The 15,629-nt window shown below is 47.7% G+C and overlaps 1 protein-coding gene across 2 annotated transcripts; it reads left to right on the forward strand.

Moving 5' to 3' along the window:
* The first annotated feature begins 8,408 nt into the window (after nt 1-8,408).
* On the forward strand, nt 8,409-10,746 carry ZBTB3 (zinc finger and BTB domain containing 3). Of its 2 annotated transcripts, none has more exons than XM_028118242.1 (2): nt 8,409-8,431; nt 8,884-10,746. In XM_028118242.1, exon 2 carries the CDS (start codon nt 8,935-8,937, stop codon nt 10,486-10,488), a length of 1,554 nt encoding a protein of 517 aa, XP_027974043.1. In that variant the 5' UTR covers nt 8,409-8,431; nt 8,884-8,934; the 3' UTR covers nt 10,489-10,746. The 2 variants fall into 2 exon arrangements, with proteins under 2 accessions (XP_027974043.1, XP_027974042.1); XM_028118241.2 differs by lacking the exon at nt 8,409-8,431 and adding an exon at nt 8,481-8,552.
* The last annotated feature ends 4,883 nt before the right edge of the window (nt 10,747-15,629 follow it).

Raw genomic sequence — 15,629 nt, forward strand, 5'->3', positions numbered from 1 at the left:
CCCTGCTGAGCAGGGAGCCCGATGCGGGACTCAATCCCGGGGCTCCAGGATCACGACCTGAGCCGAAGGCAGTCGCTTAACCAACTGAGCAACCCAGGCGCCCGCCACTGGAATTTCTAAGTCTAGGGGTTTTCATGGGCTTGTTGGCGGGCTGTTTTCATCTGATGAACCCTCCCTGAGCCTGTCATCCAATTGGGTTTTTGTCATATGGGAAAGGGTGGAGGGCTCCTTCCAGGGTGGTGTAAAAGGGTGTTTTAAGGGTGGTTTCCTCTTAGGGCGCGGGGGGGGGGGAGGGCCTTGTCCCACCTGCCTTTCTTCCAATTATCCTTCATTATCCCCCGTCTGAAGAGGTAACCCTAACTGCTCTTAGGGAAAAAGGCCAACGACCCACCATAGCTATTTCCTGCTGGTCAGGGACGTGGATGGGGCGGCAGTCAGGGTTCCTCTCATCCAGATCTATCAAGGGGTCCCCTGCAAGTGTCTGGTTTGACCTTCTGGAAAATATGAAGTGGGTTAGGGCATTTAGGAGGCAAGGCCCAGTGCACAATAAAAGACTTGAGTACAGCCAGGGGTCCGGCGAGAGATAGAGGATGTCTTCGTGAACTCCCCACATGCTGTGAGGAGAGGGCAGCCAAAAGGAAAAAGACTTAACCTGTGTCTTGTCACTTCAAGACTAGCTTGAGTCCTCTCTGGGTTCACAGAGGGATTTTTGGTTTCTTGTTGTTAGGCCCCATTGGGGACCAGGGTTTGACCAGGGTTTGACTCTGGAATGGTGGATCCAGGCTTCACTTTGACTGCTGGTGGAATTGCTAAAATCCTGGTATACAGCCTTCCCAGACCAGCTCTAATAAGCACTTGGTCCCCAGGGTGAAATGGGAGACATTGGTTATTTTGACGCTGGGAGTTAGGAAGCTCCTTGCAAGAGGGATGAAATGATTAAAGTCCAAAACCTTGGATACTCCCTTATCGCTTCTGAGCCTTTTTTTTTTTTTTTTTTTTGAGAGAGAGAGAGTGCACGTGTTGGGTAAGTAGTAGGGGGACACAGAGAGAGAGGGAGAGAGAGTCCTAAGCAGATTCCACTTCCAGACCAGAGCCCAAGGTGAGGCTCAATCCCACAACCCTGAGATCACAACTGGAGCTGAAATCAAGAGTCAGACGCTTATGGGGTGCCTGGGTGGCTCAGATGGTTAAGCATCTGCCTTCAGTTCGGGTCATGGTCTCCAGATCCTGGGATCGAGCCCCACGTCGGGGTCCCAGCTCAGCGAGGAGTCTTCTCCCTCTTCCTCTGCCTCTCCTCCTGCTTGTGATCTCTCTCTCTCTCTCTCAAATGAATAAATAAAATCTTAAAAAATAAGTCAGACGCTTAACTGACTGAGCCAACCAGGTGCCCCTTAATTTAATTTTATTTTAGGTTTTTTTTTTTTTTAAGATTTTTATTTATTTGACAGAGAGAGAGGGAGAGAAAGAGAGAACACAAGCAGGGGGAGCAGCCGGGAGAGTGGGAGAGGGAGAAGCAGGCTTCCTGCTGAGCAGGGAGCCCGATGCAGGGCTTGATCCCAGGACCCTGGGATCATGACCTGAGCCAAAGGCAGACACTTAACGACTGAGTCACCCAGGTGTCCCTAATTTTATTTAAATAATTTCTACACCCGCGTGGGGCTCGAACTTACAACCCCAAGATTGAGTTGCATGCTCTACCGACTGAGCCAGCCAAGTGCCCCTAGCCAGTTGTTAGTACTTCAGGAATTTTACAAGCCAGCTGTTAAATACAGCCTCTATCAAACATTTAATGCTATTATTATAACTTACGATTAAATTAATTATACTGAAAAAAACAAAGGCAGGGGTGCCTGGGTGGCGCAGTTGGTTAAAATGTCCAACTCTTGCTTTCATTCAGCTCAGGTCGTGATCTCAGGGTTGTGAGATGGAGCCCCCCGTCGGGCTCCTGCTAATATGGAGTCTGCTTGAGATTCTCTCTCCCTCTCTCTCTGTCCCTCCCGCTCACTCTCTCTCATACTATTTTAAAAATATATATAAACTTAAAAAACAAAGGCAGAGGTGAGGTAGTTTTTTGCTTTTTGCTTTTTTTGGGATGTCGGTGAGGTTGGTGGGGTCCGGTGCTGATGGCCAAGAAAGAATTCTTGGGTCGTCTTTGGTGCAAAAAAGGTGGTTTTATTAATAAAGTACCGGGACAGGACCCCTGGGCAGAAAGAGCTGCTGTGGATGGAGCCCCACTGCTCCCTGCTGCCCGGGGAATGTGAGGAACAACAGATCATATACCTTGGGGTTGGGGGGGACATAAAGATAAGGGAAATTCTAAAAGGACTTCCATATGCTAAAGAAGACTCAGGATCCTGGAGGAATGTTATAATCCGCCTATTTCAAGTATTTGTCAACGGGCTGCCGGTTATAAGGATGTTTAATTTTATCTACATGTCCTTCTGTCTTTGTTGCCCACATGAGAGGTACAGACGAAACAAGTTTGGCAATACATTTGTAATTGCTGAAGCCGGATGATGGGTAATAATGGTTTCTTATATGTTTCCTTCTAGTTTTGTGTGTTTGACATTGTTCATAATAAAAAGTTAGGAAAAAAAACCCACGAAGGTTATTGTGATATTGTGATTTATAATAAGAAATATATATTTGGTCTTCTCTGTTCTTGGCACAGAGCTCCTAAAACCCTCAAAATTTCCTAAGTGATAACGGTGTTAAAGGTGTCTTGATATTCATAACAAACCCCTTTCAAACCTGAGTTTATGTTAATGAGGTGACATTTGAAAATCACCTAATAACAGGGACCGTTTGCTGGGGGAACCAACCTCAAGATTCGAGGGTTGGATCTTTCGGTCTCAACCTCCTGACCTCCAGGGTAGGGAGAGGGCTGGAGGTTGAATCCTTGACCTTTGGCCAACGATTTCATCAATTGTGTGTGTGTAATGAAGCCTCCATAGAAACCGAAAAGGATGGGGTTCAGAGAGCCTCTAGGTTGGTGAATACCTTGGAGACACTGGGAGAGTAGCACTGTAAGAGAGAGCATAGAAGTTCCACACCCTTTTCCCATACCTTGCCCTATGCATCCCTTCACTTAGCTATTCCTGAGTTATACATCCTTTTATAATAAACCAGTAATCTAGCAAGTGAAATGTCTTTGTGCTCCATGAACCACTCTAGCAAATTAACTAAACCCAAGAAGGAGTCTTTGGAACTTCCAATCTATAGCCAGTAGGTGAGAAGCACAGGTGACAACCTGGACTTTCAATTGGCATCTAAAAGGGGGTGGGGGGGCAGGGAGCGTTCTTATAGGACTGAGCCCTTAACCTGTGAAACCCAACATCTCCAGGGAGATGGTTTCAGAATTGAATTGTAGGACACTCAGCTGGTGTCTGAGAATTACTTGATGTGTGTGTGTGTGTGGTGGTGGGGGGGGGAACAGACATTGTAATTAGAGTCAAAATTATTAATAGATACTTATTACTCATCACTTCCTGGGGTGCCTGGCTGGTTCAGTTGGTAGAGCATATGATTCTTGATCTTGGGGTTGTGAGTTCAAGCCCCTTGTTGGGTAGAGAGATTTCTTAAAAGAGTAAAATAAAATCTTAAAAAAAACCCTCATCTCTTCCTAGTCAAAATTTTACCACAGTTTACTGTTATCAATGCTCTTGAGTTTATTTACATCTATTGTGCCTGTGTGGTATGGTAAAATATTATAATTGCATATGCAGGTATAAGAATTCCAGTTGCTCTAATATCCTCACCAGCACTTTGTATTGTCAGCAGGAGTTGTTTATTTAGCTATTCTAGTAAATGTGTAGTAGTATCTCATTGTGGTTTTAATTTTCACTTCCCTAATGACTAATGATGTTGACCATCTTTTTTCTTTTTAAAGATTTTATTTATTTATTTTGACAGTGAGAGACAGCGAGAGAGGGAACACAAGCAGGGGGAGTGGGAGAGGGAGAAGGAGGCTTCCCGCAGAGCAGGGAGCCCGATGTGGGGCTCGATCCCAGGACTCTGGGATCGTGACCTGAGCCGAAGGCAGACGCTTAACTGACTGAGCCACCCAGGCGCCCAATGTTGACCATCTTTTTATGTGCTTATTTGCCAAGAGTGATGTATTCAAAACTCAAGTCTAATTATGTCTCTCCTTTTTGGAACCCAATGGCTTCCCAGGGTAAAAGAGGGCTTTGGCTGCCTCCATTTTGACCTCAAACTTTCTAGTTGGGTTCTTCATTCCAGCTTGTCTCTTGGCTCGTGCAGAAGACCTTGAGGGCAAAGCATCCCTTGATGGAAACCAAACTATCCCCTCAAGCAATAAGGACTGTACTGAGCTAGCAAAACCCCACTGATGATTGCCTGCAAGACAATGATCCATTTGACCTTCTCCGCCTACCTGCACGTACCCACCTACCTTTGCCCTGCATTTTCCTTACATGAACGTGGAAGTATCAGCACTTTGGAGACAGTCTTTGAGACGCTAATCCACTGTCTTCCCCACTGTTGGCCACCCTGAAATAAACTCCTTTCTTGTTTCACCACCACTTGTTTCTCTGCCTTTGGGTTTTGTCAGCAGACTGGCTGAACGTGGTCTGTCTCTGAGCTCCCCAGGCATCAGTTGGCCATGACAAATTTTCCCCAAGCCCTGATCCCCTTGCTTCCAAAGCTTCAGGATCAGAGAGAGACAAGCTAGGATAGAAGAGAAAACAGCAATGGCTACCAATCAGCTATACTGAGATTTGGCATACAGAGAAAGTCTATTGGAGGATTCAGTTATCTTTTGCTATATCTCTTTTTAGAGAGGAGCCCTTGTGATGTCTGTCACCTGTTTCCTAAAGACAAACAGAAGCAGCTGATCCTGCTGGAGGGCAATCTCTGAGCAAAATCATCCATCTCAGCTGCCCCTCTTCCGGGTTCTGGGCTCCTCCCTCTGTGCCTCCAATTCTTCCAACAGTAGGATAACCAAGTCTAAATCCTACGGCCATTGGTACAACAACAACCCTGAAAACCACCTGCTGACTCTCTAGGAAGATAGATCTACAGGATGGTTAGCGCTATGGTTTTGAAGATAGACTTAAATTCAATCTTAGCTCTGCCTTTTATTAGCTGTGTGACCTTGGCCAAGTTACTTAACCAAGCTGAAGGTGTCATTTCTGTCTAAGAAAGAAGGCTTTTATGGAATTAGAGATTATATCTTTAGCACACTGTTAGCACTTAACAAATGCTAAATAAATGGTAGATGTTTATCTGACTTCTATTAATACACAGACACAGTAGCAAAGCTTTTCAAGTTTTTTTCTTGGGGGAAAGTTGCTACTATAAGTATGAAATTTCTTTTGGTATTTATTAATTTATTTATTTACTAACAGTTTATTTTAAGTAACCTCTACACCCAATGTGGGAAATTTAAAGCTAAAACAAGAAATTTCAGGGGTGCCTGGCAGGCTCAGTCAGTAGAGCATGTGACTCTTGATCTCAAGATCATGAGTTGAAGCCTTACCACGTTGGGCATAGAGTTACTTAAACAAACAAACAAAAAAAATAGCGGGGGGCACCTGGGTGGCTCAGTGGTTAAGCATCTGCCTTCAGCTCAGGTCGTGATCCCAGGATGTTGGGATCGAGCCTCACATCGGGCTCCCTGCTCAGCCGGAAGCCTGCTTCTCCCTCTCCCACTCCCCCTGCCTGTGTTCCCTCTCTCGCTGTGTCTCTCTCTGTCAAATAAATAAATAAAATCTTTAAAAAAAAATTTTTTTTTTAATCTAGGTCCAGTAAGCATGGCAATTTCGAAGTGTGGCATGCACTCACTCTTTGTGCCCAAACTCTGACTCACCTTCATTCTGATCTCTTCTGAACCTGTAGAAACAGGATTGCTTCACCTTCCTCAACAGCCTATGTTACCACTCCAGCAGCCCTCTACTGTACAGGGGGTAATCTCTCTAGTCCTTTGGTTTTAAATATACCATCTATATGCTGATGATATTCCCAACATGTATCTCCAACCCCGACATTCCCCTTGATCTTCAGGCTCACAAGTCTAACTGGCTAAGAGGAAGCTCTACTTAAAGGGTCAGAAGCAGAACTCTCGATTTCCCATTGCCCCCCTCTAGGAAAATGGTTCTATCAGCCACACCACTGCTCATGCAAAAATTTTGGCCACCTTTGACTCTTTTTTTTTCTTGTCCCTATTTCCTACCCTCGTCTTAGCAAAATTCTATTGACCCAGCATTTCTCTCCAGCTACATCCACCACTACCTCTGTCAAGGCACCATCATCTCCTATGGGACCATACCCACACCCTCCTCCCTGCCTCACTTTGATCCCCTATAGTCCCTTCTCCACTGAGTAGGCAGGATAAGCCTCTAAGAACTAGAATCATATCAGAACATTCCTCTGCTTAAAACCCATCAATGGCTTCTCATTACACTAAGAATAAAATACAAAGACCTCACCATAGCCAATGAAATTCCATGAACTCATACCTGTCTGAGGCATTTTCTTCACATAAGCAAGACAACATCTCATAGTAGCTTAAAAAAAAGCAGCAGATGTGAGAATCCATCTGTCTTCTATTAAGGCAGACATTAAAGGAATTTGGGAAAATATAAAACAATGCCACTAATCATCACATTTTTTTGGTTTTGAAAATACAGTTATTTTTCAAAAAATGAAATGTTGCTTAAATTAATTTTAATTTCTATGCAATACTGTGTGGCTTGGAAGATACCTTGAAAAGATGGGATCTCAAGCTGAGGCCAGTATGGCCCACACGGCTCAAATACAAGGATGAAAGGTTGATGAATGTCCCTAATTCTGGTTAGGTCTCATTGGAGGGCTTGGCTGCAGAACAAAGTGAAGATACTTAGTATTGTGGGTGATGGGGCGAGTAGGGGTGAAGGGCACTGAGTTACCCCTATGATAATCCTGTCAACACATTGCCCTGGTCAGGGAAGAGGCAGGTACCACTGACTCCCAACTAATACCCCTTCCTCTGCTGGTTGCCTAGGTACCCTCAAAAGATTTATTCAGGGGGTGGCTGGGTGGTTCAGTCGTTGGGCGTCTGCCTTCAGCTCAGGTCATGATCCCAGGGTCCTGGGATTGAGCCCCACATCGGGCTCCCTGCTCGGCAGGAAGCCTGCTTCTCCCTCTTCCACTCCCCCTACTTGTGTTCCTGCTCTCGCTCTCTGTCAAATAAATAAATAAAATCTTAAAAAACAAAAACAAAAAAACTACTATCTTTCTAAAAAAGAAATACTATCTTAAAAAAAAAAAGGTTTAGGGCGCCTGGGTGGCTCAGTTGGTTAAAGCGACTGCCTTCGGCTCAGGTCATGATCCTGGAGTCCCCGGATGAGTCCCGCATCGGGCTCCCTGCTCAGCAGGGAGTCTGCCTCTCCCTCTGACCCTCTGACCCTCTTCCCTCTCGTGCTCTCTATCTCTCTCATTCTCTGTCTCTCAAATAAATAAATAAAATCTTTAAAAAAAAATTAAAAAATAAAAAAAGGTTTATTCAGAAGTAACCACACTCAAAAAACAAACAAACAAAAACCCAAAAAACAAAACAAAAAAACATGCTACCATGCTCTTGGGGCTCAGTCGGTGGAGCGTATGACTCTTGATCTCTGGGTCGTGAGTTCAGGCCCCATGTTGGGCATCAAGCCTACTTAAAAAAAAGAAGAAGTAACCATGCTCTTTATTCTCCTGTTCTCCTGTGCTGGTAAATTTTAGGGCCTTGTGCCCACTCCCTCCCTTCCTTCCATCAGCACCTCCCAGGCCGCTCCAGACACAGAAAAGGGCACTCTAATCTCTTCATTGTAAAATTGACTACAGGGATCAGGCTAAGGACGGTATGATCAGGTATAAGGACACCACCATTTCTGAGCCAGGAGTCTGGAGCGATCAGACTGGGGTAGTGAAGCAAAAGGGCATCCTGACATTTTTGAGGGAGGAAGGGACCTTCAAGAGACACTTGCAGTTCAGAGCGGCATAGCTATTGCCCACCGTTATCTTGGAGCCGGGTCAGGAGCCGGGCCGCCTGGGCACCACACCAGTTTGTGGGTTCTCCCTTTCCCAGTCGCCCTGAGCACAACACCCTGCAGGGTGTCGGGCCTCGCTCCCCGCCCAGAGGACTTCGTGCTCATCTCCATGGAGCCGGTGCCCGCCCTCCTACCGCCGCAGGTAGTTGGAGAAGCTCAGCCAATCAAGAGGTCTCTGGGGCAAAGAAGGCGGGACGAGGAGGAAAAGTTTAGGACAGGAGCGCCAACCAATCCTGCGCCTAGCTGCCGGAGCAACCGCCACCAGCACCCACTTGCAGACGCCGCTCAGAGCGTGGGGGTTGGTTCCTGGACAGTGAGCCAATCCGTGCCCAGGGGAGGCCAATTTGAGCCAATTAAAACTGAGAAGGTGGGAAGGGGCGGAGTTCGCCGGTGGTTGTTCGCTGGTGGGTGAGGGATCTGCTTTCTCTGCTAGTTCCCACCCTAGGACTTCTTAGCCCCTGGAATGCGAGAGAGAGAGGCTCAGGGGAGTTCCTGGAGTGGGGCGTAGAGGTACCCTCCGGAAAGGTCTGGAAGCAAAAGAGACTCCTAGTTGAAGGAGCTGCTGGAAGCCACCGGGTGGGCATTGAGGAAGCGGAGGCTGGTTAGGGGGCGGGACTTCCGGGGCGTGTCCTTTGCGAAGCGGGGGCGGGGCCTGCTTCTAAGGTGGTGCCGAAGGGGCGGGGCTAAAATGAAACCACTGGGTGTGACCTAGGAGAAGGAAGGGTAGTAATTTAAGCGGGCGTTTTGGGGTCAGGACGGTGTTGCCAGAGGCTTTGGGGTGGCAGGTGATAGCTCAGGCTGAGGTGAAGGTTGCTGGGGAGGTTACCTGCCCTAACCTACTGTCCTCTCTTCCCAGGGAGCCTCTGGTGGGGACCTTCCTAGGGTCCTTTTCCCTTCGTGGGGTACTATGGAGTTCCCAGAACACAGCCAGCAGCTGCTGCAGAGCCTCCGAGAGCAGCGGTCCCAGGGTTTCCTTTGTGACTGCACCGTGATGGTGGGTAGCACCCAGTTCTTGGCCCATCGGGCTGTGCTGGCCTCCTGCAGCCCATTCTTCCAGCTTTTCTACAAAGAGCGGGAACTGGACAAGAGGGATCTGGTGTGCATCCACAATGAGATTGTCACGGCCCCAGCCTTTGGGCTGCTTCTGGACTTCATGTATGCTGGCCAGCTGGTCCTGAGGGGGGATACCCCTGTGGAGGATGTGCTGGCTGCTGCCAGCTACTTGCACATGAATGACATTGTTAAAGTGTGTAAGCGGCGGCTGCAGGCCCGGGCCCTGGCAGAGGCAGACAGTACCAAGAAGGAGGAGGAAACCAGCTCACAGCCCCCTAGTTTGGAGTTTTTGTCCACTTCCCGTGGCCCCCAGCCTTCGTTGGCATCTGCCGAGACGTCAGGCAATTGGGGCAAAGGGGAATGGAAGGGCCCTGCAGCTCCCTCTCCAACTGTCTGTCCTCCAGATGAGCCACCAATGCCTGGGGGGGCTGACACTACACAGCCCGGCATGGAGGTCGATGCACCACATCTACGGGCACCTCCTCCACTAGTGACTGATGTCTCTCTTGCCAGCCCCAGTAGCTCCACAGAGACCATTCCTGCAAACTACTTCTCTCCGGGCCTTCCAGCAGTTTCGGTGGAGCCGCTAGCTCCCCTTGATGTGGGTACTGAGAGTCTGAGGATGGTGGAACCAAGGGGTGCTGGGGGACCACTGCAAGGCTTCTATCCTCCGGCTCCAGCAGCAGCCCCAGTCCCAGCCCCAGTTCCATCGCAGGCTCCAGCGCCAGTGGAAGCTGAGCTGGTCCAGGTGAAAGTAGAAGCTATTGTGATTTCTGATGAGGAGCCCGATGTGTCCGAGGAACAGCCTCAGGGGCCTGAGGGACTATTCCCGCCCGGAGGGGCAATGTATGGTGGACAGCCCCCTCAGCCAGAGGCTTTTGAGGAGCCAAGAGCGGCAGGACTGGAAGAGGTGGGGCCAAGTGAGCACTTCCTGCCCCCAGATTCTCACCTACCCTACCATTTGCTGCCAGGTCCAGGGCAGTATCCTCGAGGACTGGTGACATCGCCCCTGCCTGCGCCCCCAGCCCTGCATGAGCCACTTTACCTGCCTTCCGAATATGAAGCAACCCCGGGAAGCTTTGGGGTTTTTACTGAGGATGTGCCCACTTGCAAGACATGTGGGAAGACCTTCTCATGTTCTTACACACTAAGGCGACACGCCACAGTGCACACGCGCGAGCGCCCCTACGAGTGTCGCTACTGCCTACGCAGCTACACGCAGTCAGGGGACCTGTACCGACATATCCGCAAGGCTCACAATGAGGACCTGGCCAAACGCAGCAAACCGGACCCAGAGGCCGGCCCCCTCCTAGGAGTGCAGCCCCTCCATGGCTCCCCTACAGCAGACAAACAGAACAGCAGTGGTGGAGGGCCACCCAAAGATTTTGTACTGGGCCCCAAAAACTGACATCTGCAGGAGCATCATAAGCTGATGCTAGGCCTGCTGTTGCCATCGTTAGGGGGCAGCAGAGACTGGAAGCTTCTTTTCCCTGCAGGGGGAGCAGAATGAACCTCCTGCCCAGGCTGAAGATTGCCACCGGTTTTTCTTTACCCAGCCAGACAGCAGGACTTTCTGGGGCAGTGCATCTCAGTCAGCTCCTCTCCAAGGGCACTGGGAATCTTTCTGAGCTGTAATCGCTTGCCACCCTGCCTTCTGGACCATAAAGCTAGCAATGAAAGTATCTCTTTGAACTGGTGTTGGCTGGTTTATTCCACAAACGTGCATGCCTCCTGATTCTTTCATACCTCTCCTGCAGATCTTTTAGGAAGCTGACATCTGTACCTGGGGTAGGGTTCGGGGTCAGGTTGCTTTTGAGGCAGAGGGCAACATGGATTTGGCTTAGGAGAAGTGGACCGATTAGGGAATTGTACCCAGTGATGGTTTATCGTTACAGCTGAGCTCCTGTGTCCTGGGCTGTACTGAGGACTTCATAAAAATCCTCAATTCTCAACAACTTTATGAGGTATTAGCACCCCCCCCTTTTTCCACAGGCAAGGAAATGTGAGACTCAAAAATCAAATTAACCTACTCAAGGTCACAGGGTGAGTTAAGGGGCAAGCCAGAATTTGAATCATGGCTTCAAACACCAAGCCCACTGTGCTGGGTTAGAACATTGTTGAGGAGAGTTGACTAAGAACCAGAAGTTTTCTCTTCCATCCTCGTGAGGGTTTGGTTTTGCTCCCTTACCCCTTCGCCTCTACTTCCAGTGTAGGAAGTCTTTGGCTGACTGTTCCAACAACACTGTGTCGATGACTCGAAATTTTTGCCTGTGTGTCCTAATAGGAATTGAGGTCTCCAAAGAAGAGGAACCCAAACGCAGAAAACATGAAACTCCGGCGTGGTGGGTTGGGTGGGGGAGGGGAAGGGCCTGTGGTATGGAAAAGATGGGTGCTTGGGAAAAACTAAAGCGAGGAACTCCAGATGAGAGAATCTTATAGTTCCTCTAGCCCAACTCCCTCACCTGAAAAGCATGAGGACAGCCTCGAGAAGTCAGATTACTCAGTTGTAGTCACCCAGATGGTTACTGGCAGCAGAGACAGCAGAGAAATGGGAGTCTTGAGTGTTGAGGTGGGTTCTGGGAGCTCTGGGAATGTAACAGAAGGGGCCTGCCCTTCTGTTCTCTGTGTGAACAGTGATGCCATAGGGTAAGAGGGCTCCCGAAAAACCTTCTCGATTCTGCACATAAGGAACTGAGTGCAAAAAAGGCAGGAAGGACAATTTAGGAAAAGATGAAAATGAGTGAATTTTCTGAATTTTCTTTCTCTTTCTGGATTTGTTTGTCCTATTCAGCACTATGAACTCTTGCCAGCAAGCTACTCTTTCTGAGTTAGTGGAAGGAGGACCGAACATCAGAGGTTTGGCCAAAGGAAGCTCCTTATCTGGAGCATTGAGGGAAGCAAACCATTGATGCTTAACATTTTCACAGCTGAATGAATTATATGCCTTTCACTTTCCTTGTGTTGGAATAACCTTTTAGTTTGTCTTCCAAATGGCCAATTTTATCTGTGCAAATATATATTCCTACTTTAACTCCTTGGCGTCAGTAACAAGGCAAGATTTACATACACAAGATAAGTTATTCTAGCTGAGCGGTGCACCTTTTCCAAAGTCTTTCCTAGAGTAACTATCAAAGCAAAATGCCTAAAAACAATCAGTTGCCTTTAAAAGGGTAAATTTTGGGCACCTGGGTGGCTCAGTCAGTTAAGCATCTGCCTTTGGCTCAGGTCATGATCCCAGGGTCCTAGGATTGAGCCCCCGTCGGGCTCCCTGCTCTGCGGGAAGCCTGCTTCTCCCTCTGCCCCTCTCCTCGTGTTCTTGTGCACACGCTTTCTCTCTCAAATAAAATTTTTAAATGGGTAAATTTTATGGTATGTGAATTATATAAAATTTATATAAATGGTAGGGAGAGAGACAAGGAGAAAAAATAAAATCAGTTGCCTCAGAACATCAATTCCTAAAAGCAAGACATAACATCGGTGTCTACAGGCATATAGAATGTATACAATTTCTCTAGACAGTCCGGAAAACACAGTAACCACTGTTAAAGTTTTGACCATGCATAATACCTAACTAAAGAGGATCTGTTGCTTGGTGAGATTCTCCTCCAGAGCGAGCATTTGCTTTCAGCTCCCAGCATGAGATGCAGTTTCCTTGGAGGTGACAATTAGAAATCTGCAAGATGTTTAAAGCAGCACAGAGCCAACACAAAAGGCCACGGTTGTCTGTCTCCCTGTACCTGCTGGACGCCAGGAACAGTCTCTACCAGTCTGTAGAGGTGTGATCAGTAGAGAATTTTCTCATTTCTTCTACTCTCGATGGTCTCATCCATGGATTCAAGGAACCACAGGTGAGCTCATCTAACCTCTAGTCTAACACTGGATCCTCCTTTTGCCAGTGTGAAGCCCCTGCTTGAAAAAGAATTTGGGGCACCTGGCTGGCTCAGTTGGTGGAGCTTGCAACTCTTGACCTCAGGGTCATGAGTTCAAGCCCCATATTGGGTATAGAGATTACTTAAATAAATAATCATTATAAAAAAATAACTCATTATCCCCAAAGGAAACCTAGTCTATCGTCAGACAGTCTTAATTGTTGGATAATGCTGCCTTTTACTGAGCCAAAATCAGCCTCCTTTTATGAGGGTCAGGGTCAGGCTCCAGCCTACTAAGAGTTTCACCCTGAAAAGTTATTTTTGAGCTATAAGCTGATTTAGTTTTCAGACAACCACCTTTTGCTCTCCAGCTTTAGAGATATAATTCTTTTGAGATTTTTAATTTTAAGTAATCTCTATACACAGCGTGGGGTTCGAACTTACAACCCCAAGATCAAGAGCTGCACGCTGTACCAACTGAGCCAGCCAGGTGCCCCTAGAGATATAATTCTGGTTTAGGATTCCAATTCTTTTCTTTTTTCTTTTTTCTGGATTTCAATTCTTCTCTTAACTGGCAATTCTGTAAGTGTATGACTTCATTTGCTGCCTATTTTGCCTCTTCAATCACCAGACATTTGGCCAAGCTTGACTTCACCAAAGTCACCATTTCAGTCCTTTGCATTCATTTCCTTTTTATTTATTTTTGTTTTGCTTTAGAGAAGAGTGTATGCACGCGTGCGCAAGGCTGGGGATGGGATGTGGGTGGGGGGAGGGGCAGAGGGAGAGGGAGAATCTCAAGCAGGTTCCACATCCAGTGCGAAGTCCAATGTGGGGCTCCATCTCAGGACCCCGAGATCATGACCTGAGCCGAAATCAAGAGTTGGGTGCTAAACCGACCAAACCACCCAGGCGTCCCAACTATTTTTTAAAGTAATCTCTATGCCCAACATGGAGCTCAAACTCACAACAGAGATCAAGAGTTGTGTGCTCGAATGACTGAGCCACCCAGGTGCCCCTGAATTTCAATTTTAATGTCACAAAGCCAATGTTTCCAAAGATGATTTACCTGGACATATACTATTTTTATTGTAAAATATATTTACTTTTATGGATTTTTGTTTTGTTTTGGCAAATAATATGAAGTGTTCCAAAGTCCCCTCCCCAATTATCAGTAAGCAATTTCGGTATGCACCTCTAAAAGAACCTTTTAAGATTTTTTATTTATTTGACATAAAGAGAGAGAGAGCACAAACGGGGGGGTGCAGCAGGCAGGCAGAGGCAGAGGGAGAAGCAGACTTTCCTCTGAGCAGAGAGTCCTGTGTGGAACTCGATCCCAGGACCCTGGGATCATGACCTGAGCCTAAGGCAGATGCTTAACCGACTGAGCCACCCATGTGCCCCTAGATTTTATTTATTTATTTGACAGAGAGAGACACAGCGAGAGAGAGAGCATAAGCAAGGGGAGTGGGAGAGGGAGAAGCAGGCTTCCCGCGGAGCCCCAATTCGGGGCTCGATCCCAGCACCCTGGGATCATGACCTTAGCCAAAGGCAGACGTTAATGACTGAGCCACCCAGGTGCCCCTGAATATTTTATTTTTAAGTAATCTCTGCACCCAGCGTGGGGCTTGAACCCACAACCCTGGGATCTAGAGTCATACTCCCCCCTGACCAGCCAGCCAGACACCCTTTCCTCATAAACGTTCGGTTGTTTTGGGATGGGTTTTTTTTTTTTTAAGATTTTATTTATTTATTTGACAGAGAGAGAGAGAGAGAGCGTGCAAGCAGAGAGAGCAGCAGGCAGAGGGAGAAGGAGAAGCAGGCTCCCCAGTGAGCAAGGAGCCCCATACGGGGCTCGACCGCAGGACTCCAGGATCATGAACCGAGCCGAAGGCAGATGCTTAACTGACTGAGCCACCCAGGCGCCCTGGATTTTTTGCCTTTTTTTTAAAAAAGATTTTATTTATTTGAGAGAGAGAAAGAGAGAGAGAGAGCACATGAGAAGGGAGGAGTCAGAGGGAGAAGCAGACTCCCCGCTGAGCAGGGAGCCCAATGCGGGACTCGATCCCGGGACTCCAGGATCATGACCTGAGCCGAAGGCAGTCACTTAACCAACTGAGCCACCCAGGTGCCTGTTTTTTGTTTTGAAAGATTTCATTTATTTATTTGCGAGAGAGCACGTGTGTACAAGCAGGGGGAGTGGCATAGGGAGAGGGAGAAGCAGGCGTCCCCCCCTGAGCAGGGAGCCGGACATGGGACTCAATCCCAGGACCCTGAGATCATGACCTGAGCTAAAGTCAAAGGCTTAACCAACCCAGGTGCCCTTCAGTTGTTTTGTTTTCAAATCAGAATCCAAAGCAGAGTCACATTTATTTGGTTGTTGTGTCTTAAGCCTCTTTTAATCTGTAAGTTCCTCTCTCCTCTCCCTGCAATTTTTTTTTAAAAGATTTTTATTTATTTGACAGGGAGATAGTGAGAGAGGGAACACAAGCAGGGGGAGTGGGAAAGGGAGCAGCAGGCTTCCTGATGAGCAGCGAGCCCGATGCGGGGCTCGATCCCAGGACCCTGGGATCATGACCTGAGCCGAAGGCAGACACTCAACAAATGAGCCACCCAGGTGCCCCGAAAATGTATATTTAAATAAAATATTGAAAATAATAGTATAGATAGTATGTGGTTTTGG

Source organism: Eumetopias jubatus, unplaced genomic scaffold (assembly GCF_037043125.1).
Source record: "Eumetopias jubatus isolate StellerSeaLion01/CBP00866 unplaced genomic scaffold, mEumJub1_p1.0 scaffold_13, whole genome shotgun sequence".
Lineage (NCBI taxonomy): Eukaryota > Metazoa > Chordata > Mammalia > Carnivora > Otariidae > Eumetopias > Eumetopias jubatus.

Excerpts from the sequence above, each read along its gene's own strand:
- ZBTB3 (XM_028118242.1), top strand. The coding sequence starts at position 8,935 with ATGGAGTTCCCAGAACACAGCCAGCAGCTGCTGCAGAGCCTCCGAGAG.